This window comes from Schistocerca americana, chromosome 2 (genome assembly GCF_021461395.2).
Source record: "Schistocerca americana isolate TAMUIC-IGC-003095 chromosome 2, iqSchAmer2.1, whole genome shotgun sequence".
NCBI classification, from domain to species: Eukaryota; Metazoa; Arthropoda; class Insecta; order Orthoptera; family Acrididae; genus Schistocerca; species Schistocerca americana.
The window spans coordinates 74,838,137-74,861,963 of NC_060120.1; the positions used below are offsets into that span (position 1 = coordinate 74,838,137).

A 23,827-nucleotide genomic window follows, 5' to 3' on the forward strand; every position below is an offset into this window, starting at 1 on the left:
GGGATCTTATCCGAATGGCTGTAACGGATCGTGCAGCCACGTCTCGATCCCTGAGTCAACAGATGGGGATATTTGCAAGGCAACAACCATCTGCACGAACAGTTCGACGACGTTTGCAGCAGCATGGACTATCAGCTCGGAGACCATGGCTGCGGTTACCCTTGATGCTGCATCACATACAGGATCGTCTGCGATGGTGTACTCAACGACGAACCTGGGTGCACGAATGGCAAAACGTCATTTTTTCGGATGAATCCATGTTCTGTTTACAGCATCGTGACGGTCGCATCCGTGTTTGGCGACATCGCGGTGAGCGCACATTAGAAGCGTGCGGGGGGTGGGGGGGGGGATGAAGAAGGGGGGGGGGGCGGGGGTGGATGGGACAGTTGTCAAGACCCTGTTTAATTTGGTCTGAATTTGTTATCACACACTCCCACAATTATGTACTACTATCTGTCATATTACTTGTCAAGACAATTACCTTGTCCTAGAGGGTGTGGAATTTCTGGCAGAGTATATTTCTGGCTCAGAATGTAGAGTAACACTGAACACCGCTTGTACGTATTAAGCATCATATCGAATAATATCATTATCGTTTTATGCTACAATTCAGCAGTCACCTGCAGTGAAGTAAGTTCATTCTAAGCAGAAGTTTCACAAATGAAATGTTGGGAAAACAGACACTATTCGACAATGTCATACCAGGGTCGTCCACAAAGTAAGTTCCATTTCTATTTCTATCAGCGGCAGCCCTACGATCGCAGTTCCGATCACGCGCGGCAGTAACTCTGACTCAAGGAGAACACATGTACGTCATTTTCAGGTCGCTTCTGCCGACGTGTGCTTTGTAGTGCTTCTTTATAATGTCAGCCGTAATTGAAAATGCTGCCCCGTGTGACATCAGATCTGTGATTCGTTTTCTAAATGCAGAGAAAGTGAAACCAACGGAAATTCATCGGCAAATCTGCGATGTTTACGGACGAAATGTTATGAGTGATTCAATGGTTAGAAGATGGATCAGACTGTTAAATGAAGGACGTGATCAAGTGCACGATGAAGAACGAAATGGACGCCCGTCTGTGGTTACTGATGAACTGGTTAACACAATTGAAGAGGAGATTAAGCACAACCGTTAAGTTTACTCGTAGTGCCCTTGGTATGGAAGTGCCGCAAATCTCACGATCTCTAATTCATAAAATTGTTGCCGAAAAACTGAAATTTCGGAAACTTTGCTCACGTTGGGTACCCAAAATTCTTACTGAACAACACAAAAAACAATGGATGGGCAGTGCACTTCAGTTTTTGACACGCTACAATGAAGAAGGCGATGGTTTTCTTTCTCGGATAGTCAAGGGGTATGAAACTTGGATATCGTACGACACCCCTGAAACAAAACGGCAGTCAGTGGAATGGAGGCACACTTCATCCCCAACGAAGGTTAAGCCTAAGCCAATCTTGACACCTCGAGAAGTCATGTGCACCGTTTTTTGGGACAGAAAAGCCATTTCGCGGACTGATTTCTTACCACGAGGCCAAACAGTCAATGCACATGGTTACTACGAGACCATCAAAAAATTGCGCCGCGCAATACAGAACAAGCGCCGAGGATTACTGTAAAAGGTGTTGTTTTTCCCACGATAATGCCCGACCTCACACGGCGAATGTGACCTAACAACCCTTCCGGGAATTTCACTGGAACGCGTTTGATCATCCTCCGTACAGCCCGGACCTCGCTCCTACCGACTTTCATCTCTTCTTACACCTACAATCTGTCCTTGGTAGTCAACACTTCAACGATGATGACGAGTTGAAAGAACATGTTACCACAGGGTTGAATACACAGGCAGCAGCCTTCCATGAAGAAGGCATACAAAAACTTGTGCCACGCGATGACAAGTGCCTACAAAATTTCTGAAGCTATGTAGAAAAGTAGTTTAACAGTTGTAGATTTTTGTACAATAAATATTTTTTCTGTATCTGTACACGTTTGTTTTATATAACCGAACGGAACTTACTTTGTGGACGACCCTTGTATATTTACTATTTGCAAGCTACTGAGCACCGCAATAAAAGACTTATATTACTCGCTTTTTTATGTGCTTTGGTTCCCCAAATTTTGGTATTCTCGAATGTCGTGCACTTTGAGGGAATCAGAATGTTTTCCACAACGTATAAGGATCCCAACAATTTTAGGAGAAGGTTTCCGGAACTACATAGCCACTTATTACATACACTCCTGGAAATTGAAATAAGAACACCGTGAATTCATTGTCCCAGGAAGGGGAAACTTTATTGACACATTCCTGGGGTCAGATACATCACATGATCACACTGACAGAACCACAGGCACATAGACACAGGCAACAGAGCATGCACAATGTCGGCACTAGTACAGTGTACATCCACCTTTCGCAGCAATGCAGGCTGCTATTCTCCCATGGAGACGATCGTAGAGATGCTGGATGTAGTCCTGTGGAACGGCTTGCCATGCCATTTCCACCTGGCGCCTCAGTTGGACCAGCGTTCGTGCTGGACGTGCAGACCGCGTGAGACGACGCTTCATCCAGTCCCAAGCATGCTCAATGGGGGACAGATCCGGAGATCTTGCTGGCCAGGGTAGTTGACTTACACCTTCTAGAGCACGTTGGGTGGCACGGGATACATGCGGACGTGCATTGGCCTGTTGGAACAGCAAGTTCCCTTGCCGGTCTAGGAATGGTAGAACGATGGGTTCGATGACGGTTTGGATGTACCGTGCACTATTCAGTGTCCCCTCGACGATCACCAGTGGTGTACGGCCAGTGTAGGAGATCGCTCCCCACACCATGATGCCGGGTGTTGGCCCTGTGTGCCTCGGTCGTATGCAGTCCTGATTGTGGCGCTCACCTGCACGGCGCCAAACACGCATACGACCATCATTGGCACCAAGGCAGAAGCGACTCTCATCGCTGAAGACGACACGTCTCCATTCGTCCCTCCATTCACGCCTGTCGCGACACCACTGGAGGCGGGCTGCACGATGTTGGGGCGTGAGCGGAAGACGGCCTAACGGTGTGCGGGACCGTAGCCCAGCTTCATGGAGACGGTTGCGAATGGTCCTCGCCGATACCCCAGGAGCAACAGTGTCCCTAATTTGCTGGGAAGCGGCGGTGCGGTCCCCTACGGCACTGCGTAGGATCCTACGGTCTTGGCGTGCATCCGTGCGTCGCTGCGGTCCGGTCCCAGGTCGACGGGCACGTGCACCTTCCGCCGACCACTGGCGACAACATCGATGTACTGTGGAGACCTCACGCCCCACGTGTTGAGCAATTCGGCGGTACGTCCACCCGGCCTCCCGCATGCCCACTATACGCCCTCGATCAAAGTCCGTCAGCTGCACATACGGTTCACGTCCACGCTGTCGCGGCATGCTACCAGTGTTAAAGACTGCGATGGAGCTCCGTATGCCACGGCAAACTGGCTGACACTGACGGCGGCGGTGCACAAATGCTGCGCAGCTAGCGCCATTCGACGGCCAACACCGCGGTTCCTGGTGTGTCCGCTGTGCCGTGCGTGTGATCATTGCTTGTACAGCCCTCTCGCAGTGTCCAGAGCAAGTATGGTGGGTCTGACACACCGGTGTCAATGTGTTCTTTTTTCCATTTCCAGGAGTGTATATTTACTATTTGCAAGCTACTGAGCACCGCAATAAAAGACTTATATTACTCGCTTTTTTATGTGCTTTGGTTCCCCAAATTTTGGTATTCTCGAATGTCGTGCACATTGAGGGAATCAGAATGTTTTCCACAACGTATAAGGGTCCCAACAATTTTAGGAGAAGGTTTCCGGAACTACAGAGCCACTTATTACATATTTAGTTCGTGTGTACTTCTGTGGGGCTTATACGCTGATCAGCCAGAACATTTTGACTACCTACCTAATAGCCGGTAAGTCCACCTCTGGCGCGGATAACGTCGACGCGTCGTAGCGTGGAAGGAGTGAGGCCTTCGTAGGTTGCTGGAGTTGGCACCACATCTGCACACACAAGTCACCTAATTCCCGTAACCTCTGGGGACGAGGCGATGAGCTCTGACGCCACGTTCAGTCACATCCCAGATGTGTTGGATCTGGTTCAGATCCGGCTAGTTGCGGGGCCAGTACATCAATTGTAACACACCACCATGTTCCTTGAATTATTCCCTCACATTCCTGGCCTTGTGACGTGGCGCAGTATCTTGTTCAAAAATGCCACTCCCGTCGGGAAACATGATCGTCATGGAGAGGCGTACGGGTCTGCAACTAGTGGATGATACCCCTGGGCCGTCATGGTGCCTTGCACGAGCTCCACTGGATCCATGTACGCCCGCATGAGTGTTCCCCAGAGCATGATGGAGCCGCCGCCAGCTTGTCTCTGTCCCGCAGTAAAGGTTTCAAGGAGCTGTTCCCCTGGAAGACGACGGATCCGCGCCTTCCCACTGGCATGATGACGAAGGCTTCTGGATTCAACAGTTCATGCAAAACACTGCTACTGCGCCAACGTGTTGTGCCGACGGTCACGTGCCCATTTCAGTCATAGTTGACAGTGTCGTCGTGTTAACATTGGCACATGCATGGGTCATCGACTGTGGAGGCCGATCTTTAGGAGTGTTCGGTGCACTGTGTGTTCAGACACACTTGCGCTCTGCCCAGTATTAAAGTCTCATGTCAGTTCCACCACAGTTCACCGCCTGCCCTGTTTTACCAGTCTGCCCAGCTTACGAGGTCCGACGTCTGTAACGATGGGAGGCCGCCCAACCCACGACATCTGGATGCGGTCTCACGTTGGTTACGTCACATGTTCAGGACAGTCACCACAGCACTCCTCTTAACACCCGAAAAGTCAAGCAGTTTCCGAAATATCCGTGCCGAGTCTCCGGGCCCATCACAATCTGTCCTCGGTCAAACTCAGATCACACGCCTTCCCCATTCTACATACGGACAGCGCGATCACTGATGCACTGTGCGTGAGTCTGACTAGCAGTCATTCCTCGCGCGGTGACGCTGCTATCGCCCGGACGGGTTTATATCGATAGTAGGTCCGTGGTCATAATGTTCAGGCTGCTCAGTGTATAGCCCACCAATACTGAATAAAATTCTGTATCCGTAATCTACAAGTAATTTCTTTCACACACAGATGTACGATCGAATACGGCAAGATGAAAACATCGTTCAATATGGAATTACAGGGCTGAGTACTCTGCAATCCAATGGCAAGTCTGCAAGACACAAGCGTCAAACCGATAAGATTACAGCAGTCTAATACGTATACATGCTGGATCCGAATTACAGTTTACACAAGCAGTACAAAAAAACACCGCGATCGATAAATATTTCTTCAATTTCATTCATGCCAGTCAATGTGAGGAAACAGGAAACTAATTCAATACAGCCATTAACATCATAAATCGTGAATTTTCATAAACATTCAGACAAGTTTTATAGTTCATTTTCTGCTTCTTCTCTTTTGATGATTATTAATAAAAGGCAATTGTGGGCTGATTAGTCCCGTCGACTTTGAACCAGACTTTTTGATTCGACCTGACTTTTCTATTTAAAACTATTAATTGTGGATAGAAAGTCTTGAATAAATATTCTCATGCTTTATGATTACAGTGTTGAGCATTTATTGGAACAACACGCAAGTGTTACAGACGAGCTTCAGGAACTCAAATGGGAATACCTGGAAGGAAGGACATTCCTCTCGAGTAACACTACTGGGAAAGGGTTGGGTTGTTTTGGGGAAGGAGACCAAACAGCGAGGTCATCGGTCTCATCGGATTAGGGAAGGAAGTCGGCCGTGCCCTTTCAGAGGAACCATCCTGGCATTTGCCTGGTGTGATTTAGGGAAATCACGGAAAATCTAAATCAGGATGGCCGGACGAGGGATTGAACCGTCGTCCTCCCGAATGTGAGTCCAGTGTCTAACCACTACTGGGAAAAATTTAGAGACGCAGCATATGAAGCTGACTACAGAACTATACTACTGCCGCCAACGTACATTGCGCGTAAAGACCAAGAAGATAAGATACGAGAAATTAGGGCTCGTACGGTGACATTAGACAGTCGTTTCTCGCTCGCTTTATCTGTAGTGTAACGGGAAAGGAAATGACTAGTCGAGGTACGGGGTACCCTCCGCCACGCACCGTATGGTGGACTGCGGATTATCTACGTTGATGTGAATGTTACTGTGGATGAGTGTTTGATTGAGTCGTGTGTAGATATAACTTCAGATCAAGTTCGAAATCATTACTGGTTAATGGGTATATAATAAAAGGATGCACGTATATACTCATGAAACCTTGTTTACCTAAAAATATTTTGTGGCTGTCGCTCCAGTGAGACGTAAGATTTCTATTTCACCTGTTTCCTGGCGGTGACACATCGTCATTTTCATCAAGATAGTTATATATAAGTCGGCATTTTTGGCGTCTTACTTTCTCTACTGGATAACTCTGTTAACCCTTGTGCATGATTACAACGTGAATGAAATTGTTATCCATTATTTTAGTGATTGTGACGCACATCCGTAACGAAATGTTTACTACTTAATATTATTTTACTATAGGATTCGAATGAGTATCTAGTCGTTTGTAAACATATGACAAAACTGTTGATTCCTTAACATGAATGTTGTTCTTTCTGTCATACTTCTAGTGATTGAAACAAGTGCGAGTGTTAATTTTTATTGCGCCATGTTAACTGGCTATCATCTATATCTTGGTCCCATTAACAGACATACGGGCGGGAATGTGGTGTGCTGACCACATGCCCCTCTACATCAGCATCCAATGGCGCCTGTGGGCTAAGGATGACACGGCGGCCGGTCGGTACCCTTCATGGTCTGTTCGGACGAAGTTAAGTTTAGTTTTTTTATCATCTATATGTTGATCCAACCAGACTCTTGATTTTGGAACTAACATTATAGGGCAATTGTGTTAATTTAGCAAGTGCCGTTTGTTACGTTCATATTTATTTCGGCACTCTTTGGCAGCTAATAAACACTTCTGGAGCCTTTAGACGCTCCAAGTGATTAAAATCCCACTAAGATTAAAAATGTCGAACACTGCTGAAAAAGAGAGAAGCAAGTGATAGCAACTAAAAGACAAGCAAGAAAATACAATACAGATTCGTGAAAACACATACTAAATCATGAAGAACTTCATACAGGCAGTATGGGGTCATGTGAATACGAAACATACCAAAACGTAACTGAGAGCACAAAGCATGACATAACGCCGAAGATAACAAAGTGGCCACTATGTGACGTCAGTGGTATCATATCTTAGACTGAACGCGTAATAAAAATATAATTTAAAATACATGGACGACGTAAGGAATGGTGCTACCCGTCCTGAACCGCAGCAACACAAATAAAATGCAAAAATATATAAAAAATGACATTTCTCATATATGTTCCTAAACCAATACAGTATATGTAAAACTGCAAAACTGAAAGCAGGTGTATGTGTAGAGGGGGGGGGGGGGGGGGGCGGCATCAGTAGAAGAGGATAAATTTATTTTATTACAGAGGTGATAACAACAAAGTATAAAACTATTTGAGAAGCAAAATTATGTTCCACATAAAATGGTATAGTTCTACTAAGACTCAATGTGACATCATCAAAATTACATGGAAATGACATTGTACCTTTGGTGATGGGTGACGGTTGTCTTAGGTAAGTTTTATTGTTGGTCCTCACGCTTTGCTGAAGTTTGGCATTTATTAATTATGCGTAACCAATAACTTTTACATTTTTATACTATTTTGTTTATTCCTGTCTTATCATATTTTGTAATATGTTTGACTGTTTCGTCAGGTACTTTATGGCACAACGTCGCCATTACTGACACTTCTGCTCATATACAATGTTTTTTAGTTTCTCCTGCTATTAAGTTACTTTGTTCTTTATTCGGCGGCTATCGCCCTTGGCGTGTCTACTTTCCTACCCTTTTGCTAAATATAATATACGAACTTGTCTACGTACTTCCTACCACGACACACTAGAGACTACACGATCAGTAGATTAACTTGAGCCCATGTTCCTTGAATGTTTACTTACATTACAATTAAAAATAAAGTTGTTGTATTTGTTTGTAAGCATGATACATGAACCTAAAGAAAGCTGTCAAACATTCAATGTCATTTCCATGTAATTTTGATGATGATGTGTTGGCAAATGTGCCAACACCTTGTAGATAGAGGAGGCCGAAATGCACGGTATCTAACGCAGACGGGCGTGAATTCTGGAACAGGATAAGTAGTGAATGCTAATAAGAAAAGTATGCAGCTCCTCGAATACTTAACTTTTACTTCCTCATTGGTTTACAACGATCTTGATGAGACATTTCATACGATAACTATCAAACTATGTAAGGCTAATGGCGCCTTGCTAGGTCATAGCCATTGACTTAGCTGAAGGCTATTCTGTCTCTCGGCAAATGAGAGAAAGGCTTCGTCAGTATAGTCGCTAGCAATGTCGTCCGTACAACTGGGGCGAGTGCTGGCCCGTATCTAGAGACCTGCCTTGTGGTCGCGCTCGGTCTGCGATCACACAGTGGCGACACGCGGGTCCGACATGTACTAAATGGACCGCGGCCGATTTAAGCTACCACCTAGCAAGTGTGGTGTCTGGCGGTGACACCACAGATGATGTCACATTTTAGTCCTATTAGACGTATTGGATTTTATACGTTACACAATTTTGTTTTCCAAATTAGTTTTACACTTTTTTACTTTGTCGTTATCACCTCTGTAATAAAATAAATTTATCCTTCTTCATTGATGTCTCGCCCCCCCCCCCCCCCTTACACACACACACACACACACACACACACACACACACACACACACACACACACACACACACACACACCTACTTTCAGTTACATGTACTGTATTGGCTTAGAAACATTATATGAGAAATGTCATTTTTGGTATATTTTTATATTTTAATTGTGTTTCGGCGGTTCAGCGAAGTGCACCATTGCTTACGTCTTCCCTGTATTTTCAGTTATACTTTTCTATGCGCTCAGTCTAAGATACGACACCATTAGCGCCACGAATTTTCGGCGTAATGTCATGCCTTGTGAACTCAGTTACGCTTCGGTATGTGTCATATTCACATGACCCCATACTACCTGTATGAAGTTGTTGTTCATGATTCGGTATGTATTTTCACCAATCGTATTGTATTGTATTGTATTTTCTTTCTTGTCTTTTAGTCGTTATCACTGTGCCTTTTCCAGGTACTCTGATGATGAATGTACTCGAAACGCACCAGTAAAGCAGTTGCGTTGCATCTGGTGAATATCAAATATTTATTCAGTGTCCATTTCAGCTCTGTTCAACATTTTAAGTCTCATAAAGTGGGCGCGTACCTCTTCTGCAGCTACATATCACACCTTAAAAATCTCACAGGCCGACGCAGCGAAAGTAAGGCAGAAATATTGCCATGATTGGCAACATATTGAACATCAGTGACGTCGCAGCAGGCAGCATGGCTATACATGGTGTCTCTTTCTGCACAATTGCAGGCGAAATTTCCTCTTCCATTTTTTCGTTTGGCCAACAGTTTAGTCAATAACTAACGCCAAAGATTTTTGTATTTTGGAACAAATATCGGATACAGGGCGTAGTTGGAGCAGGCAGTAGCGCGTCAGAACAAGCAATCGCGTGGGAGTCTCTGTGGTTCGTGTTGACAATACACGCCGGACGTGTAAACAGAAACGTATGCTATTACTACATTCGCTCGGAGTCATTGGCCAACTTGCGCTGTCAGCCAAGCTCAGAGGAAGTGCAGTGTTTTCAAAGTTAGGACCGTCTTTCGCTTGGTCCACTTCAGAAACCTGGATTCTAAGTGCTTCGTTTAGATGAGCCGGCTCCATGAAATATCTATAAGTGCTCTTTTTTACGTATAAATTAGTTAGTTTTCTGGTCTTCCGACTTGTAGTTTTGCTCTCCCGACTTGTCGCTACAGAAAGGTAGCGATAGGATTTGAGCGAGGAGAGATCAAAAAGTCAACCCGTATACGGATGAAGCTATCGTCGACACTCCAGCCGCCACTTGAAAATGGTGGAGGACAATTCCGCCGAAAGCTCTTGAGATATTAACCATTTGACGCGGTTAGAAGACTGAGAAAATTTTATAAATTCAGATACGGGCGAACATGCATTTGTTCATTGAAGATGACGTGTGGTAACGAGTAACGGAGATTTTTCGCATGGAGAGCGGTGCTCATTAGAAGACCAGGTAAGGAAATTTCAGCTGCAGTTTCAAATTCCGCGTCGTTCGCTGTATGTTTCTCCGCATTAATACTGTTTTTGTGATTTTCTTTAATTTATGTTAGCAAGTGTGTAGTTAAGAACTGCATTATGTATACAGCACACAGCTGTAAAAGTTATTTTACTTTATCCTATAGATTTTGGTCAATCTAAGAGTATCAATGGGTCATCTGTACAGCTCGTGCCTCTTAAAAGATTCATACTCACATTATACATCTATTATGCGGAGACTGCCATGTAAGTATGTAACTGATATATAAGGGGCAGTCAAGTGAATACGAGACGGATGGAAAAAGTAAGTAAACTGTTTGTTATTTCATAAGTTATCGCCATAACGATTAGTACATTTAAGTAATGGCCATAACTATTAGTACATTCATCCCACTGCGATATAACATGGTCAGTGCACTCATGGAGAAATGTATGCAGTCGCCTATGGAACCACGATTGTACACAGGCGCACCTCTTCGTTCGACGCAGATCGACGGCCACGAATGGCTTTTTCTTTTTTTTTTTTTTTTTTAGGACTCTAGGAAAATGGGAATCGCACGGAGAGAGATCGGGATCGTATGGAAGATCTGTAAGCACTTCCCAGCGAAATTCATGCACTGTAGTCGAAACAACCTTGGCAACATGTGGGCGAACATTATCCTTGAACAGAATGACCCCTCCCTCAACATTTCTGGGTGTTGCTCATATCCGGCATCCTGGTGCGCCCGTTAGCTCGCCCACACGCAGGCTTACGTTGTAGGCAACCCGTCAAGCAATCTTCTACATCTACATCTACATCCATACTCCGCAAGCCACCTGACGGTGTGTGGCGGAGGGTACCCTGAGTACCTCTATCGGTTCTCCCTTCTATTCCAGTCTCGTATTGTTCGCAGAAAGAAGGATTGTCGGTATACTTCTGTGTGGGCTCTAATCTCTCTGATTTTATCCTCATGGTCTCTTCGCGAGATATACGTAGGAGGGAGCAATATACTGCTTGACTCTTCGGTGAAGGTATGTTCTCGAAACTTTAACAAAAGCCCGTACCGAGCTGCTGAGCGTCTCTCCTGCAGAGTCTTCCACTGGAGTTTATCTATCATCTCCGTAACGCTTTCGCGATTACTAAATGATCCTGTAACGAAGCGCGCTGCTCTCCGTTGGATCTTCTCTATCTCTTCTATCAACCCTATCTGGTACGGATCCCACACTGCTGAGAAGTATTCAAGCAGTGGGCGAACAAGCGTACTGTAACCTACTTCCTTTGTTTTCGGATTGCATTTCCTTAGGATTCTTCCAATGAATCTAACTCTGGCATCTGCTTTACCGACGATCAACTTTATATGATCATTGCATTTTAAATCACTCCTAATGCGTACTCCCAGATAATTTATGGAATTAACTGCTTCTAGTTGCTGACCTGCTATTTTGTAGCTAAATGATAAGGGATCTATCTTTCATTGTGTTCGCAGCACATTGCACTTGTCTACATTGAGATTCAATTGCCATTCCCTGCACCATGCGTCAATTCGCTGCAGATCCTCCTGCATTTCAGTACAATTTTCCATTGTTACAACCTCTCGATACACCACAGCATCATCTGCAAAAAGCCTCAGTGAGCTTCCGATGTCATCCACCAGGTCATTTATGTTTATTGTGAGTAGCAACGGTCCTATGACACTCCCCTGCGGCACACCTGAAATCACTCTTACTTCGGAAGACTTCTCTCCATTGAGAATCACATGCTGCGTTCTGTTATCGAGGAACTCCTCAATCCAATCACACAATTGGTCTGATAGTCCATATGCTCTTACTTTGTTCATTAAACGACTGTGGGGAACTGTATCGAACGCCTTGCGGAAGTCAAGAAACACGGCATCTACCTGTGAACCCGTGTCTATGGGCCTCTGAGTCTCGTGGCCGAATAGCGCGAGCTGGGTTTCACACGACCGTCTTTTTCGAAACCCATGCTGATTCCTACAGAGTAGATTTCTAGTCTGCAGAAAAGTCATTATACTCGAACATAATACGTGTTCCAAAATTCTACAACTGATCGACGTTAGAGATATAGGTCTATAGTTATGCACATCTGTTCGACGTCCCTTCTTGAAAACGGGGATGACCTGTGCCCTTTTCCAATCCTTTGGAACGCTACTCTCATCTAGTAACGTACGGCACACCGCTGCAAGAAAGGGGGCAAGTTCCTTCGCGTACTCTGTGTAAAATCGAACTGGTATCCCATCAGGTCCAGCGGCCTTTCCTCTTTTGAGCGATTTTAATGGTTTCTCTATCCCTGTGTCGTCTATTTCGATACCTACCATTTTGTCATCTGTGCGACAATCTAGAGAAGGAACTACAGTGCAGTCTTCCTCTGTGAAACATCTTTGGAAAAAGACATTTAGTAATTCGGCCTTTAGTCTGTCATCCTCTGTTTCAGTACCATTTTGGTCACAGAGTGTCTGGACATCTTGTTTTGATCCACCTACCGCCTTGCCAAAAGACCAAAATTTCTTAGGATTTTCTGCCAAGTCAGTACATAGAACTTTACTTTCGAATTCATTGAACGCCTCTCGCATAGCCCTCCTCACACTACATTTCGCTTCGCGTAATTTTTGTTTGTCAGCAAGGCTTTGGCTATGTTTATGTTTGCTGTGAAGTTCCCTTTGCTTCCGCAGCAGTTTTCTAATTCGGTTGTTGTACCACGGTGGCTCTTTTCCATCTCTTACGATCTTGCTTGGCACATACTCATCTAACGCATATTGTACGATGGTTTTGAACTTTGTCCACTGATCCTCAACACTATCTGTACTTGAGGCAAAACTTTTGTGTTGAGCCGTCAGGTACTCTGTAATCTGCAGTTTTGTTACTTTTGCTAAACAGAAAAACCTTCCTACCTTTTTTAATATTTCTATTTACGGCTGAAATCATCGATGCCGTAACCGCTTTATGATCGCTGATTCCCTGTCCTGCGTTAACTGTTTCAAATAGTTCGGGTCTGTTTGTCACCAGAAGGCCTAATATGTTATCGCCACGAGTCGGTTCATGCACTGCATGACTACAGTGCGTGTTCTGCAGGGTGTATGCCTGACGACAGGCATCATAGAATTTATTAATGCTTTCGCACTTCATGGTGAAAGTAGCTATAGCGACGACGCCTCGAAATAACCGGTAGACCTTTTCCCTTTGTTGGGAAGAACAATTCTTACTTGTTGAACAAGATTGGTTGCCTCAGTGTCTAGTATGCCACAGCATGCTTATTCTACACGCATGCTCATAAATTAAGGATAACGCTGATACACGGCGAAACAACGCTCTGGTGGGATGTTTGCGGGTTTAAATCACCTGGGTGTATGACCATGTGGAGCATTTGAGCTGCGGTCGTCGCACGGTGGCGCTGGCAGCAGTCCACAAACGCAGAGGTGTGTTGGTGCATATCAGAGTACGAGGCAGCGAGGAAGTGTGCAGACGTTTTCAGACGTACGAATGGTGACTGTGTGTTGAAAATGGCTCAAAGAAAACATATTGATGACGTAATGATGGGTAGAATATTCGGGCGACTGGAGGCTGGTCAAACACAGCAGGTCGTAGCACCGGCGCTCCGTGCGCCACAAAGTGTGATCTCAAGATTATGGCAACGATTCCAGCAGACAGGAAACGTGTCCAGGCGCTACAGTACGGGACGTCCACAGTGTACAACACCACAATAAGACCGATATCTCACAATCAGTGCCCGCAGACGCCAACGGAGTATTGCAGGTAGCCTTGCTCGGGACCTTACCGCAGCCACTGGAACAGATGTCTCCAGACACACAGTCTCCAGACGACTGAACAGACATGGTTTATTCGCTCGGAGACCTGCAAACTGCATTCCACTGACCCTGCTCATAGGAGAGCCCGTAAAGCCTAGTGTGAAAAACACAGTACATGGTCACTGGAACAGTGGCCCCAGGTTATGTTGACGGACAAGTCCAGGTGTAGTCTGAACAGTAATTCTCACAGAGTTTTCATCTGGCGTGAACCAGCAACCAGATACCAACCCCTTAATGTCCTTGAAAGGGACCTGTATGGAGGTCGTGGTTTGATAGTGTGGGGTGGGATTATGATTGTTGCACGTATACCCCTGAATCTCTTTGACAGAGGAACTGTAACAGGTCAGGTGTATCGGGACGTCATTTTGCACCAGTATATCCGCCTTTTCAGGGGTGCAGTGGGTCCCACCTTCCTCCTGATGGATGATAACGCAAGGCCCCACCGAGCTGCCACCGTGGAGGAGTACCTTGAAGCAGAAGATATCAGGTGAATGGAGTGGCCTGTCTGTTCTCCAGACCTAAACCCCATCGAGCACGTCTGGGATGCTCTCGGTCGACGTATCGCTGCACGTCTTCAAACCCCTAGGACACTTCAGGGGCTCCGACAGGCACTGATGTAAGAATGGGAGGCTATACCCCAACAGCTGATCGACCACCTGATCCAGAGTATGCCAATCCGTTTTGCGGCCTCTGTACGTGTGCATAGTGATCATATCCCATATTGATGTCGGGGTACATGCGCAGGAAACAGTAGCGTTTTGTAGCACATGGGTTTCGGGACGGGTTTCTCAATTTATCACCAATACTGTGGACTTACAGATCTGTGGAGTGTGTGTTCCCTATGTGTTTATGCTATTAGCGCCAGTTTCATGTAGTGCCACGTTGTGTGGCACCACAGTCTGCAATTATCCTTAATTTATGAGCATCAGCGTACTACAATGATGAAGTCCAATAACCAGCGACACTACGTGTCCCTTCAGGCCACGCAGGTTGATGAGGTTGACGGCGATGTTAGAAAGCAACTTGTTGCCACGCTGCGGGGCGAAGTACAGCAACAGCTAATTTTGAGGCAGAAAAAAGTCAAAACGTAAGCTTTATGCGTGTTTTCATGTACGTCAATTTTTACGTAAGTCTCATGCAATTAATTTTAGATAGGTGACGAGGAGCAGCATTCAAAATGATGCAGCATTACAAGCAAGCCACAAAGTTGCACACATCCAAATAAGTGGCGAGCCGTTTTCAATTGGCGCCCCTGTTCAAATCTTGTTTGCTGGCCGTCGCAGAGTGCTTAATGTCAGGAGACGTAAGTAAATTTGAGGAGTTAGCCTCTCCAAGCAACCCCTTTCTCGTCGGATCCAAGACATGGCTGGGATCTCGAAAACCAACTGAAGGAGAAAGGTCAGACTTTCGTTGCTTACTCATTAGCACTTGATGAATCCACCAATGTAACAGACTATCCACAGCTTACATTATTTGTGCGAGGTGATTCCGTACCACAGGTTTAGGGGAACTGTTAGATGTTATACCTATGGATTACACAACCACAGGTCGCGATATATTGGAGGTGGTATGTCAATCCGTTGAAAATGCGTGTTTGTCATGGGACAGGTGGAGCTCCACAGATGATTGGGAGTCAGCAAGGTTTTGTGTCTCATATGAAAGAAAAAAAATCAAGATCGAATTTGCGAAATACTTATCAAACGTACACTGTTTTATCCATCGGGAGACGCGTTTCGCAGAAAGAGTGCGATATGAAGGTCGTGGTACAATGTGTGAATTTTGGAAGGCGCTAAGGCGCCAGTCATCGCCAGTTGAAGGGATTTTTGCAAGACCTCGAAGCAGCATACTATGACATATCCTACCATTGTGCGGGACGATGGCTTAGCAGAGACAAGGTTCTCAATGTATTTTTTGCTATTCGGAAGAAAATTCCCGTATGTATGGAAACGAAAGGAGAGATGCGGTTAGCAGTCAGTGACGACAAATGGGTTGCAGAGTTTGCTTTTCTCACTGATATCACGGGACAGTTGAATCCCTTAAATTTGTCACTACAAGGAAAGGATCTGGTTATACCTAGCATGCATGGCAAAACAACTGCATTCACAGACTACGTCTTTTCGAAAGGCAGCTCGCTACGTGAAATCTAACGTTTTTCAAAAGCCTTTCATCGTTACTATTACATCCAGACTCGTATTTCATGGCTTATCAACAGAATGTTGTGCAACTCCATCAGTCTGTCACGGCCAGGTTTAAAGACCAACGTAAACTTGAAAATGAATCCAAATTATTTAGCACGCCGTCTACCGATGACGCGCTTTCGGAAATGCAGTCACTGATTTGCAAAACTCCACTCCCCTCAAGCACGGATACATCATCACAACCAGTTTGTTAAGAATGTGTCACGATCTTGATTCAGGAGAGTTTCCAAAGCTGCACAGAAATGAAGATAACGTTATTTCTATGTTTCGCTTTACACATTGTTGTAAACAAATGTTTCCCGTTATGAACTGGATAAAAACTGCAGAAAGGTCCCACTTTCACGACCCAACACTGAAGAGCGTCCAGAGTCTTGCAACAGCAAGAGGTCTCAATCCAAATATTTCGTCTCTTGTAATAAAAAGAAATGTCTTGTTTCAGAAGTGTAATAAATATTACTATTTTTCACTTAGACTCAATTTTTCTGTTAACATATTCCGCTGCAGTGCTTTACTTGGTCCTAGTCTCCCCATAACCGGTTTTATTATACGTACGTTGGCACTTAAATAGTGGCAACACTGCTGTGGAGACACTATACAATGGAAGCTACTATTGTCGCTGATAGCACACGTTGCTGACATACCTACCTCACCTGCGAACAAATGGACTCGCCCGTCCCACGTCACCGGCGTGCGCACAAAATGATTCAAATGGCTCTGAGCAAAAAAATGGTTCAAATGGATCTGAGCACTATGGGACTTAACATCTGAGGTCTTCAGTCCCCTAGAACTTAGTACCACTTAAACCTAACTAACCTAAGAACATCACACACATCCAGGCCCAAGGCAGGATTCGAACCTGCGTCCGTAGCAGTCGCGCGGTTCCGGACTGAAGCGCCTAGAGCTGCTCGGCCACCGCGGCCGGCGGCGTGCGCACAGTCGAGGGAAACACAGTCACTTGTGAGCGAGCGGTCTAACGAAACGGTTTCACTGTGTTTTCGAAATAGGAACAACGGAGCTGGATCAAGATTGAATGTGCCAGAGGTCGTACAGCACGATAGCGTCATCAAAGTCTTCAAGAGGCGTGCGGGGAACCGGCATTGCCATACTGTGGCAGACATGCATCGGGCAGGTCGTCCTAGCTTCTCTGAAGAAGTAGTGCATGCTGTTGCCGCGTTAGTGGACAGCGAAAGTTATGGTGATTCTCGTGTACGACTGTGGTGGTGTTATCCTAACGTATTACGTTCCTCCACGGCAGACCGCCAAAGCTCAGTATTGCTGTTCGTTTTTGGAGCATCACCTGCGACCAGCTTTGCGAAAGAACGGCGTCACTTTCTGCGCAACCTACCCATCATTTTGCACGACAATGCGCGGGCGCATACAGCGCAAGCTGTGGCTGCTATTTCGGTCGATGGGACTGGGAAGTGCTGTACCATCCACCATACTCCCCGGACTTAAGTCGTCGTGACTTTGATCTGATTCCGAAGACAAAGGAATCACTTCGTGGCATTCGCTTCAGAACTGTTCCAGAGATTCGACAAGCAGTAGACCGCTCCATCCGCACCATCAACAGAGCAGGCTCTGCTAATGGTATACTACGCCTTCCAATTCGCTGGCAACGGGTTATACGCAACGCTGGTGACTGCTTTGAAGGACAGTACCAGGTGCAAACATATAACTCTTTTGTATTGGTTGTGAATAAGTAGTTGTCACTATTTAAGTTCCAACCCTTGCACACAATGTTGACCAACACAAGCGTCCCGTTTTCCCATCTCTGTAAACGTGCACAGTTTGTGCACCCAGCCTCCCGCCGGGGGACACGCCCAATGAAACAGCCTGGATTATATAGTTATATAACACTCTGTGCATAATACATGTGTAAGGTATATATGAATAATCTTTTAAGAAGCAATAGCTGTAGTCATTGGCGACCCCTTCGTGGGACCAGTCATCCTTCCACAACGTCTCACAGGCCAGTCGTGTCTGCACTTCCTACAGGTGTGACCCCGTCACTCATGCTGGACGACGCGTCTTTGTTGGTATGAAGAGTAAAGAGTCAACTACATGATGGTACTCAAGCTAACTGCCCACTGGAGTGAGGACCTAGTACAGACAGAACATACCCACTTGTCTGGTGTCTTCTCATTTGGCTTTTACATCACTGAAACCTACACTGTCAAAGATCTTTTCTCACCACCTTGAGATGGAGGGTAGCTCCCTTGAATCGCATTTATGGCTATATAGCATCATTCAGCTGCTCTACCCATAGGTTTTATGCACCCCGCAACACCTACAGAAACCACACGTGATACAACCCACTACGCCCTCAAAAACCGCACATGAGCTTTTCATATTCTCTCGCTCACTTCCAGAAAAGTAGGCTATTACTCCTAGAGAACATATAAACAGAACGTTTTTGTAGTAAATTTAATGTAGTTAGAGTTTGTATTGGGTTGCATTTTCGCAGGCCGCCACAGTTGCCGAATTATTTAAGAAAAACGCCTCAACCGAAAACGTACCCCAGAACAAATTTTGTTGTTGTTGTTGTTGTTGTGGTATTCAGTCCTGAGACTGGTTTGATGCAGCTCTCCATGCTACTCTATCCTGTGCAAGCTTCTTCATCTCCCAGTGCTTACTGCAACCTACATACTTCTAAATCTGCTTAGTGTATTCATCTCTCGGTCTCCCTCTACGATTTTTACCCTCCACGCTGCCTTCCAATAGTAAATTGGTGATACCTTGATGCCTTAGAATATGCCCTACCAACCGATCCCTTCTTCTAGTCACGTTGTGCCACAAACTCCTCTTCTCCCCAATTCTATTCAATAGCTCCTCATTAGTTATGTGATCTACGCAACTAATCTTCAGCATTCTTCTGTAGCACCACATTTCGAAAGCTTCTATTCTCTTCTTGTCTAAACTATTTATCGTCCATGTTTCACTTCCATACATCGCTACACTCCATACAAATACTTTCAGAAACAACATCCTGACACTTAAATCTATACTCGATGTTAATAAATTTCTCTTCTTCAGAAACGCTTTCCTTGCCATTGTCAGTCTACATTTTATATCCTCTCTACTTCGACCATTATCAGTCATTTTGCTCCCGAAATAGCAAAACTCATTTACTACTTTAAGCGTCTCATTTCCTAATCTAACTCCCGCAGCGTCACCCGATTTAATTCGACTACATTCCATTATCCTCGTTTTGCTTTTGCTGATGTTCATCTTATATCCTTCTTGCGCTATTCATTATTTCCCGTAGGACTAATAGTTTCACCATAGCAGCGAGAGAATATAAAAATCTTGCACATGATATTTGAAGGCGTTGCGTGTTGCATAAAACCCATGGGAACAGGCACCTGAATCACCCTGCACGTGCATATGACCATGGCTTCCCCGGCGTATATGCTGTTTTAAAGGTTCTTGGGTGTCCCGCCGGATACGATCGTCGAATGCCCAAGATATTTCGGCGGAATAACCGTCCCGACATCATCCAGTGTCCGCTCTCTACCGCTAGCATTTAAATACTAGCGGCAGGCCACTGCATCAGCACTACCTGATGATGGCGGAACGGTTATTCGCCGAAATATCGTGGGCATTCGACGATCGTATCCGGCGGGACACTCAAAAACCTTTCAAACACCATTTTTACTCCTTACCCTCTCAGGGACCGTTCTTACAGTTCCTCCTCTAGTAAAACCACTCTGTATAATTCAGTACTGAACACTCGCTGTAGTTTTACGACACCGCCTACGCGAAATATACACTCCTGGAAATTGAAATAAGAACACCGTGAATTCATTGTCCCAGGAAGGGGAAACTTTATTGACACATTCCTGGGGTCAGATACATCACATGATCACACTGACAGAACCACAGGCACATAGACACAGGCAACAGAGCATGCACAATGTCGGCACTAGTACAGTGTATATCCACCTTTCGCAGCAATGCAGGCTGCTATTCTCCCATGGAGACGATCGTAGAGATGCTGGATGTAGTCCTGTGGAACGGCTTGCCATGCCATTTCCACCTGGCGCCTCAGTTGGACCAGCGTTCGTGCTGGACGTGGAGACCGCGTGAGACGACGCTTCATCCAGTCCCAAACATGCTCAATGGGGGACAGATCCGGAGATCTTGCTGGCCAGGGTAGTTGACTTACACCTTCTAGAGCACGTTGGGTGGCACGGGATACATGCGGACGTGCATTGTCCTGTTGGAACAGCAAGTTCCCTTGCCGGTCTAGGAATGGTAGAACGATGGGTTCGATGACGGTTTGGATGTACCGTGCACTATTCAGTGTCCCCTCGACGATCACCAGTGGTGTAGGGCCAGTGTAGGAGATCGCTCCCCACACCATGATGCCGGGTGTTGGCCCTGTGTGCCTCGGTCGTATGCAGTCCTGATTGTGGCGCTCACCTGCACGGCGCCAAACACGCATACGACCATCACTGGCACCAAGGCAGAAGCGACTCTCATCGCTGAAGACGACACGTCTCCATTCGTCCCTCCATTCACGCTTGTCGCGACACCACTGGAGGCGGGCTGCACGATGTTGGGGCGTGAGCGGAAGACGGCCTAACGGTGTGCGGGACCGTAGCCCAGCTTCATGGAGACGGTTGCGAATGGTCCTCGCCGATACCCCAGGAGCAACAGTGTCCCTAATTTGCTGGGAAGTGGCGGTGCGGTCCCCTACGGCACTGCGTAGGATCCTACGGTCTTGGCGTGCATCCGTGCGTCGCTGCGGTCCGGTCCCAGGTCGACGGGCACGTGCACCTTCCGCCGACCACTGGCGACAACATCGATGTACTGTGGAGACCTCACGCCCCACGTGTTGAGCAATTCGGCGGTACGACCACCCGGCCTCCCGCATGCCTACTGTACGCCCTCGCTCAAAGTCCGTCAACTGCACATACGGTTCACGTCCACGCTGTCGCGGCATGCTACCAGTGTTAAAGACTGCGATGGAGCTCCGTATGCCACGGCAAACTGGCTGACACTGACGGCGGCGGTGCACAAATGCTGCGCAGCTAGCGCCATTCGACGGCCAACACCGCGGTTCCTGGTGTGTCCGCTGTGCCGTGCGTGTGATCATTGCTTGTACAGCCCTCTCGCAGTGTCCGGAGCGAGTATGGTGGGTCTGACACACCGGTGTCAATGTGTTCTTTTTTCCATTTCCAGGAGTGTATCTGGTGCGTATGCTCGGTAATTCTTGGAACTGGGCAGCAGAGCAGCCGGGGTACTGACCGAGCAGCATGTGCGACATGACGGCGGCCATGCCCCTCGTCAGGTCGTACACGTACAGCTGGACGGGCGCGCCCAGGTCGGGCACGGCCGGCTCGTCGGCGCGCCGGCGCTCCATCTCCTCGTCGCTGTCGTCGCCGCTGCTGCTGCCGCTGCCGCTTCCGCTGCTGCCGCTGTCGCTCTCCTCCTCCTCCTCCTCCTCTTCCTTCTTCTCGCTGCTGGCAACCGAGCTGCGCTTCTCTGCGCCTCCGCCGACTCCGGCCTGCAAACCGCAGCACATTTATTTACACATCGTAGCCACTGGAAGTTCGAGGATGACACGATAACGAATGCTAGGAAAAACGGGTATGTATTCTAAGCGGATTTAGACTTTCTAGGCGAATCTCGACGGTGAAATGGTCTCGTATTATCAGCAGAGTCGAGGCGTCGTTCTACTGCAACGATTCAACAACATGACACTTCGCCTGAAGATGACAAGTAGGAAACTAGTTGAAACGTGGCGCAGAACGACGCCTTGACTCGGCTGATAACCCGAGAAGAATTCATCATGTACTCTGCTGGTTATTTAAATTACAACACTAGGAAGGAATGCAATTAAAGAAATTTTGCTTATTGTGAGTATACATCAAACCCAATTCGGTTTTACGTAGAGTACTCCACGGCAAGGCCACTTACTTAGCTTGTATTTATCGTGAATCTTTCGCAAAGCGCAAAGTCGCAAGTGACAGGGAAAAAGCGCAGGTGACTCCTGTGTGTTAGAAGGGTGAAAGAACGGAGCCGCAAAATTGCAGACCAACATCCTCAACGAAAGCATCGCTTCTGCGAAACTCAGCCTGCCCTTTTCTCAAATAATATACTGTGAACTAGGAAAATTCCATATTCCTACATTTCCAAAAAGCATTTGACATGATACCCCACTGCAGACTGCTAACAAAGGTAAGAGCACATGGGATAGGTTCTCAGATACCTGAGTGGCACGAAGACTTCGTAAGAAAGGGAGCCCAATGGTTTGTGTCTATGAGATACAAGGGTGTCGTTAGGAGTGCCTCAGGGACGTGTGTTAGCACCGCTATTATTTTCTATACACGTAAGAGATTTGGCGGACAGGGTGGGCAACAATCTGCAGTTGATTGCTGATGATGATGATGATGAGTGTACAGTAAGGTGTCAAAGTTCAGTGACTGTAGGAGGACACAAGACGACTCGGACAAAATTTCTAGTTGATGTGATGGTATGTAAGTTAATGCGAATTAGTAGAAAAAACAAACCCGTAATGTTCGAGTACAGCATTAGTAGTGTTCTGCTTGAAAGAATCGCGTCTAAATATCTCGGAGTAACGTTCCAAAGCGATATGAAATGGGACGAGCAAGTGAGTATTGTTGTAGGGAAGGAGAATGGTCGACTTGGGTTTAATGGGAGAATTTTAGGAAACCCTGGTTCATCTGTAAAGGAAACAGCATATAGGATGCTAGTGCGACATATTCTTCATTATTGCTCGAATGTTTGAGATCCGCACCACGCCCCATTACACGAAGCATCGAAGCAATTCGGAGCCAGGCTACTAGATTCCTTAACTGTAGGGATCTAGATTCGGTTCGAAAAACACGCAGGTGTTACAGAGAACCTTCGGAAACTACAAGGGGTATCCCTGGAGGGAAGACAACGTTCTTTTCGAGTAATAATATTGGGACAATTTACACAATTGGCATTTAAAGCTGCCTGCAGAACGATCCTACTGCTGGTGACATACATTCTCGTTAAGGACCACGAAAATAAGATATAAGACATTAGGGATTACGCGGAGTTATATAAACAGTCGTTTTTCTGTTGCTCTACCTGCGAGTGGAACAGGATATGAAACGACTAGCAGTGGTACAGGATACCCTCCGCCACGCACGGTACAATGGTTTGCGGAGTATGTATGTGTGTAGATGTACACGTAGATGTAGTAGAAGGAATCCATGATAAAATTTGTACACTACTGGCCATTAAAATTCCTACACCAGGAAGAAATGCAGATGATAAACGGGTATTCATTGGGCAAATATATTATACTAGAACTGAAATGTGATTACATTTTCTTGCAATTTGGGTGCATAGATCCTGAGAAATCAGTACCCAGAAAAACCACCTCTGGCCGGAATAACGGCCTTGATACACCTGGGCATTGACTCAGACACAGCTTGGATGGCGTCTACAGGTACAGCTGCCCATGCAGCTACAACACGATACCACAGTTCATCAAGACTAGTGATCGGCGTATTGTGACGAGCCACTTGCTCGGCCACC

The 23,827-nt window shown here is 46.3% G+C and overlaps 1 protein-coding gene across 3 annotated transcripts in view; it reads right to left on the reverse strand.

Moving 5' to 3' along the window:
* The window catches only part of LOC124589958, a 230,039-nt gene that overhangs the window by 150,548 nt on the left and 55,664 nt on the right, over positions 1 to 23,827 (reverse strand). For all 3 annotated transcript variants that reach the window (XM_047131614.1, XM_047131611.1, XM_047131613.1), the window contains exon 2: positions 21,542 to 21,800. In XM_047131614.1, the coding sequence (XP_046987570.1) occupies positions 21,542 to 21,656 (115 nt within the window). In that variant the 5' untranslated portion in view covers positions 21,657 to 21,800. The remainder of the gene's footprint in view (positions 1 to 21,541; positions 21,801 to 23,827) is intronic.